We start from the raw sequence: 7,698 nt of genomic DNA, 5'->3' as shown, positions 1-7,698 counted from the left end.
CACTAGGATGTCACTATGTAATGTATCCCTCCTTTACATGAGGGTCATTGACCTGCTATTTCTTGTACATTTCTACGATTTATTACATGTTTTCTCGCCCTCGTTGAATATCTGCTTCTTCAGCAAGTCTTCACTGTTGTTGAGAAAGGCATGATTGTCACTAAATCTCATTCGCGGCGTTTAGCCTAAGAGATTAAAATAATTTACTCAGGGACACCATCTCCATGAAAAACAATCGCTAAGAGTATATTCTTCTTTATAAAATATGTAGAGGTTTTTCTCTCGTTTTCTTTTCTATTCTAAACTAACTGGAAGGCAGAATAAACCTCACCAAATTTTAATTAGATGACCATATGGTAATGCATGAAGCATTAAAAAGCTCACTAGAATTTTATTCTTAATGGATTGTAGATATTTATCATGATTTAAGAAAATATACAATAAGAATGGTAATAAAGTATGGGATAAAGTTGTCAAATCGGAACATGAATAACGTATCCCTTTTTTTGGTACAAAACGAAAGGGATCACATTGTAACGACATGCTACATCCATTTAGTTTATAAGAATAAATCACCGTCTTACATAAACTACTACAATGGTTAATTAAACTGAGTTAATTACCGTTTTATTGTATATTCATGAAAACAGCTAACTTAAGATTTTTCGCAGATGTTTTGGGATTCCACACGTGTAGAGTAAATTTATGAATCAACGAGTGAACATGTGATTAATACCGCTAATTGAACAGATTTTAATTACCGTTTTATGAACAATCAAAAACCATACTTTGTTGTTTTTGTAGACATTCTGGGAGTCCAGCGTGTAGCTTCTATGTGGACTCCTTCTGTTTTGTACATATTCGTAAACTTTACCATAAAATGAGCAAAAAAATAATGGAATAGGTAAAATAATTGGACGGAGTCTCGAATCAGGACGTCAACATAAATTGGATTCCTTCCGTTTTAACGAAGGTTTTCCCAATTTTTGTCTTCACCCCCGACCCTCGAATGGATGGGGGAAACTCTTTATGAAAAACAATTTTTAAAAATTTATAATGTACTGATTTTGGCCATTTTTTTTTTTTTTGCACTATGTACTTAATAAAAAGGATGGAAGAAGCTTTTTCGGTAAATATAAATAAAATAAAAAGCGAAAATATTTTCAGATGAAAAGGTGTGTGATTTAAGGTAGATTTTTAGCTGTTGGAAACCGCCCCGTCAAAACCCAACTTATGCGGGTGTCCTGATCCGAATCTCCGCCAGATTGATCCTAGCGATTACTGGTATTTTATTTTATTAGCCCCGAGAAGATGACAGGCAAAGCTGACCTCAGCAGCTTTTGAACAACAGAACGTAAAGAGCCGGAAGACATGCAGCTTAACCTTTTTGTCCGACGCGCTAACGATTCTGACAGCTCGCCGCCAAGTAGTTAGAATAATAAATCTGCACCCCCACTTCTATTACACATCGCACCGGGGAACACTGGTGTTTCATCCTCAAAAAGTTTCAGAGGCAACCCAAAACACGGAATTACGGCTATCGATGGCGAACTTCAGCCCTTTGACGACCTCTGGGAGTTGAATGGGACGTGGCTGCAGCAATGACAAAAACTTCACAAAACGACCCAATTCATAATGAACGTTTCAATGTCACATGTTGAGAAATAATTAGGCAATCACTCGAAATCAAAAGTCATCAACGACTTATTTTAACGAGTGCCCTTCTTTATTTCTTAATTGTATAATTATTGCTCTTATGCTGCTACATTAAATGTCAATTGTATTTTTCATGTGAATGGCGTTTCTTAAAGATAGCAGAGTGTGTGATTTGAAGGTTATTCGACTGCTATTTCTAGCAAATTTATTAACTGTGTAGAAGCTTCCTCATAGGCTTAGCGTGTGTAGAATGTTTTAATGATTTTATGCTTGGTTGCACATGTTTGTGGTGACACGTTTAATGTAACATCATTGACTGTCAACCTATCATGTCATTTCGATTGCTGGCGATCTGGAGTTAAACAGCAGCTGTTAAATATTCTGTCCTGGTTTCAATTCTTAAAATGTTGAAGAATTTATTTAGTAAAATATCTTTGTCATTCTTAAGCTGCAGTTTGGAACATAAGTCAGTATGAAGTTTAAGAGAAGATGAAATTTGAATTACTTTAAAACAGTATAACAGAAGTAGGTGTGATCTCAGACCGGTTGGTATCAAAAGACTAGAAACCAGTCCAAAATTTCTCTGGGAGGCCTTAACACGCATACACATGTATTTATACTTGCATACATACATATAAGCATAGATGTATGCATACTTAGATGAGGGAGTTCTGAAAAGTTCCTGGGTGTTGCAAAAGGCCTGGTTGGATGCCCAATCTTTTGAGTTCTTTTACAGGGCTTAGAAAAACTGAAGGTTTGCTGCAAGAAGTGTGTAAATGTGAGGTGGGGGGGTATGTTAAATAAAATCATAATTAACTGATCCTCCTGTATTTTCTTTTATCCAAAGCCAGGAACTTTTCAGCCCCCACCCCCTCGTATGCATAGATACATGTATTACTGCATAAATGCATGCATCACTGATTACTGATTGGCAACTCAAGCTGGCTGTGGACAAGTGCAGCACCAAGCATTTTGGGGAGAAAACCTTACTTTTACATACTCCTTCAACAACACCAATCTTATGACATCTTGTGAATGTGATCTTGTGAATGTTAAGAGTGATCTATGTAGTACAAACCACATCTCTAAGATTATGCAAAAGGCTGAGGGTGTCATAGCATCACTCAACTGCTTTCCAGATATTTATTTAAAGCTGTAAATGGTGATAGTTTATTTACATTTAGAGTTTGCATCAGCAGTCTGGAACCCCTACCTTACTTAGCATATCAATCTCCTGCGAATTGTTCAGAAACCTGCAACCAACTGGAGATCCACCATCAGGCATCTTCTATACTTTAAATGTCTTGCTTCCTTGGGCTGGGACACATTAAAGCTTTGCCTGTAGTCAGATCTTTAATGACACCCAAAACATTATAAAGAGGAAAGGGTGAACAATAAAACAAATTCAAACAAGTTTTATTTTTGCAATGGCTATAAATAAATCAATGTTTTATGCTAAAACCAAAAAATTTATAAGCATGAGGTTCCTTGACTTGGTTAAAACTTTTTTTAGTTTCTCCTGTTTTAAAAGGTAGTTAATGCATTCACTTTCCTAAATAAACAGAGCAACAAAGCCCAAAGTATGTCTCTTACGTTGTTGTTATATGATTTGCATTGCATAATCGATTCTAAGAAAGGAGACGGTGACAGAAAATATTGATATGTCTATGAAGGAAGCCACACTGGCTGATATCATCATAATCACTGCAAACCGTTCGTCTGATCCATAAACTCTTCGCCATGTTAGACATGACATTAGTTTTTTTTTAAGTCAATAAATTTGTATCGATTCTTTTATTACAACAGGTGACAGTTAAAAAGTTTTTAAAAAATAAATAACCAAACAAAACTGCTATTGCATGTTTCTTCATTGTGGCCTGACATAAAAGCATTTCCAATTCAGTCTACTGCCAAAAGGTTTGCTGACCTTTGGTCTTGCTGATTGATGTTAGCTGGACATTTCATCATCATTGTTTTAACATCCACTTTTCCATGCTTGCATGGGTTAGATGGAGCTTACTCAGGCAGATTTTCTGTGACTGGATGCCCCTTCCTGTCACTTTATGTTTTCTTCATGGCCAGACACGTTTCTGTGGAAGATTGGAAATTAATTACACTCGTTTACAAGAATCATGCAATGTCAAGACAAGGAAACACAAATACACACACACACATATACAACAGGCTTCTTTCAGTTTCCATCAACCAAATCCACTCACTGAGCTTTGGTCAACTTGTAGCTGTAGTACAAGACATTTGCCCAAGTTGCCATGCCGTGGGACCGAACCCAGAACCATGTGGTTGGTAAGCAAACTCTCTAACCAGACACTCACATGTGATGTTAATCTATGAATTGCATTGTATGTTTTTTAGTATATTATTTTTTTTTGTTGTGTTGGCAGGTTTTCAGTGAAGGGATTACCAATCAATTGGTGGGTTGCTACCAAAATGATTCACGCAGTGACATGGTCCTTGTTCGCCTCTATGGCAAAAACACTGAGCTTCTTATTGACCGCAAATTAGAGTATTTATCCATGAACCTGCTGCATTCCAAAGGTATGGCTCCAGAGGTTTACTGTTGCTTCAGCAATGGTATGTGTTATGGCTATCAACAGGGACGGCCCATAAACGTACATGAAGTGTGTGATCCAAAAATTAGCGGGTAAGAACAAAAATCCCTTTTTATCAACTGAGAAATCAGTTTAAATTTAAAGTGTCTCTTAACCTACTTCTTGCATTGGTCAACCATTCCACTCTATAGGGGGGGGGGGGTGCAAGTGCAAGCTTTCCCCCTCTTCCTCTTGTCACCAAAGCCAATAGACAATTTGGTGTCTGAAGAAATTTCAGCACAATTGTTCAAAGTGAAAGTCTTTTTTTGAAGTCTGTATTGCATTGTCTTTATGTTGAAAGACATAGAAACACACACACACACACACATACACAAAAAACAACAGCAAAAAATAACTATGCATATATATATATATATACATATAGTCTTTTTTTGAAGCGTATTGCATTGTGTTAACAGACTTACACTTAGAATTCCTGCATTTTTAATCAAAACTTGTTAGTTACTATGGTGATAACACTATCTATCTATCTATCTATTTATGTCTCTTTCATATACTCTCTCTCACTGTATTTTTCTCCTCCTTTTCTTCTAAAAATATGTCATGACATATTTTGATTCCTCTCCTTCTTTCCTTACTTTTATCAAATGTCACGACAGACAGACAGACGGAAATCTACTTCTCTTTTATAATATAAGCTTATTGACTTTTCCAAAAAATAAGTTTAAATTCTTTTCTTTGCTATTTCTTTATTGAATTGATTAGCTATTGATCTACTGGTCATTGATTTTAGATAGTAATTTTGGGTTAATTTTCTGGAAATCTCAAAACTGTTTTCTGAATAGGCAAAATTGCATCCACATTGTCACACTTCTGACCTTATTAGGTCAGTCACCATACAACAGCCTTCTCTTATCCATAAATTCACTTGTGTCATTCTACTCGAGTTATTTATGCACATACAGTTTTATCAGTGGTTTACACTGATAGATGCACGTCGTTCCAACATTAGCATTAAATTACTATAAAAACATTGCATTATTCATAGATTTTCACCCCACCCCCCTTCCAATAAAACTGGCATAGAAAGTAGCAATGGTTCGTAAGGACTTCAATAAAACAGACAGAAACGAAAGGGCATCATCTATTTTAAGTTGAACATCTTTTCTTGACAGCTGACTTTAAATTTTAGTTAATGATATAGTATTTCAGACTAAAATTACCTTTGGACAAGACATATATTGAAATTGAATGAATACATATTGAAACTTAGCCCATTAACGTACTGACATGTTGAAAGTAGCTCATCCGATTTAGAATCTCAAACATCTAGCCGACCTTTCCGGGTCATGTTTTAATGACAGATATCCATCGACAGAAGAAATATTTCGTTCACATTGATCTTACAAGTTGCAAGGAACTGCAGTCTTCATGAAATCCCCCTCTACCTCCTCCTATTACTAATTCTTTCCACTATAAGTACACAACCTGAAATTTTGTTCAACTGGTACTTATTTTATCAACCCTGAAAGGATAAAAGGCAAAATTAACCTCAGCAGAATTTGAACTCAAAACATAAAGATAAAGAAATGCTGCTAAGCATTTTGTCCAGCATGTTAATCGTTCTGTCAGCTCACCATCTTTTCTCTCTCAATAAAATCAAAGAATTCTTTTCACCTGTTTCTTGAGACAATAAAACAAAAAAGAAATCAGCGACAACATGCAGCAGAAGTATCACCTTTGGTTTGTCTTCATGGAGGATTGGAGATATCTGCTGGAACACTTTCATGAAACCATATTGTGGAATTAAATAGATTCTACACATTTCCATTGCAAATGTGGACCATTGAGCATTTCAATGTTCTTTTACACAGATGGGCATACATGCATGAGAGAAATGGTTTTCTTAATGAGAATCATTTACTGAATAATTTTGGGTGGAGGTTGGTGTGTCCAAACGGTAAACTGTACGTAGGTTGTTACCATGTCTGGTGCTGGGTAAAACAGCAAATCCTTATTGAAACCTTTTGTATAATTAGGCTTCACTAGCCATCTTTGTTTAACTTTACACTCGTTCTGTACCATCACATGGTTCAATCCTTATTGTGATGTGGTGGCTTGTATGCCTTGATGACCCTGAGAGCTATGCCAACAGAGCACAAGCTCCTGGCAGGAGCTTGGACAAGTGAAAGGATGGACAAGTGAAAAGGATGGAGGCCAGACAGATATGGACCACCTGTTCCCAGAGGTAAAAATGGGTTTGCATAGGGCCAACACCCTTAGCTAGAAATATGCAAAATTACAGAAGCATCAATGACAATACAAAAACCTCAAGAGCTTGGAGAGGAAGACCTCCTTTCAGTGAATGGCACAGAGTTGAGAATTGCAGAGAAAAGTGGTTGATGGCCTATGCACCATAGGGAAAAAATGGCATAAGTCAGTAACACTCATACTGCCAACTATTTAACTATAACGTCCCTTTGTCACTAATTAAACCATACCTCTTAGTCTATTGTACTACATGTGTGGGTACATATAATTGATGTTCTGATTATACCAGACGTGTGTGTATAGGAAAAATATGTATTAAATGGCTGCACCATCTTGATATTTTTCCAGATTCCTACACCACCATTTTAATCGTTTTGTGTATATCTAATATTTAATTTCTTAACGACTTGTCTCATTATCAGTCTGATTACACAAGAAATGGTCCGCTTACACAGCATCAAAGCTACTGATGTTGATGATTTTCAAACTTACAATGTGTTCTTCAAAGGTGAACCAATTCTGCTCAAGAAAATGAAGAACATGCTACAGATTATTCCAAATAAATTTGAAGACAGCCAGACACAACAAAGGTAAAGTACTTTCAAAGGTTCTTCTAAGAAATGCTTTTTTATCCCGTGTTAATTTCCCTTTAACAAGTTCTTCCATATTTCCTCCTCCTTCATTCTTCTTTATTGCATTGAGGGTAAATATACAAATGTATTGTACAATGCGTGGCACACATATTTGTGCAGACATGTAGCTGAGTCCACTAGGGGAGCTTTTTTGCGGGGATTACCATGAGTTATATAAATCCATATATCATGCATTCTCTTTTTTTAGGTACGCATCTGAGATTTTGGGTAAAATAAAGCTGTGGGATGAGTTCAATGGACTCTGCAAGGTATTTGAGAATTGCGATGTGCCCATAGCCATCTGCCATAATGATCTGCTCTTGAACAACATCATCTACAATGCCAAAACAGGTTTGTACAGCCACCAACATAATTAATTAAACAATTAGTTTTTATGTTTGTGATGTGGTTTGATATGTGTTAATGAATCATTAGACTTGGGAAAATCAGGTCAGGAACTAAATACTGGAAAACATTGTTGGTTGGTTGTATCCAAAGAGAACGATACAGTGGTACCTTGGTTTCCAAACAACTTTGATTGTGAATAAATCGTGCTATATATATATATA

At 36.2% G+C, this 7,698-nt stretch overlaps 1 protein-coding gene across 3 annotated transcripts in view; it reads left to right on the top strand.

Moving 5' to 3' along the window:
* Positions 1 to 7,698, top strand: part of LOC106871376 (ethanolamine kinase 1) — a 16,813-nt gene that overhangs the window by 4,189 nt on the left and 4,926 nt on the right. For all 3 annotated transcript variants that reach the window (XR_001409651.2, XM_014917796.2, XM_014917794.2), the window contains exons 2-4: positions 4,059 to 4,318; positions 6,920 to 7,087; positions 7,338 to 7,480. Coding sequence is in view for 2 of the 3 variants with exons in the window: in XM_014917794.2 (XP_014773280.1) it covers positions 4,059 to 4,318; positions 6,920 to 7,087; positions 7,338 to 7,480 (571 nt within the window). In the remaining variant the exon portion in view is untranslated. The remainder of the gene's footprint in view (positions 1 to 4,058; positions 4,319 to 6,919; positions 7,088 to 7,337; positions 7,481 to 7,698) is intronic.

Source organism: Octopus bimaculoides, chromosome 25 (genome assembly GCF_001194135.2).
Source record: "Octopus bimaculoides isolate UCB-OBI-ISO-001 chromosome 25, ASM119413v2, whole genome shotgun sequence".
NCBI lineage: Eukaryota > Metazoa > Mollusca > Cephalopoda > Octopoda > Octopodidae > Octopus > Octopus bimaculoides.
Note: the sequence above shows the minus strand (reverse complement) of the source record. Positions and strands in the feature narration are given on the sequence as shown.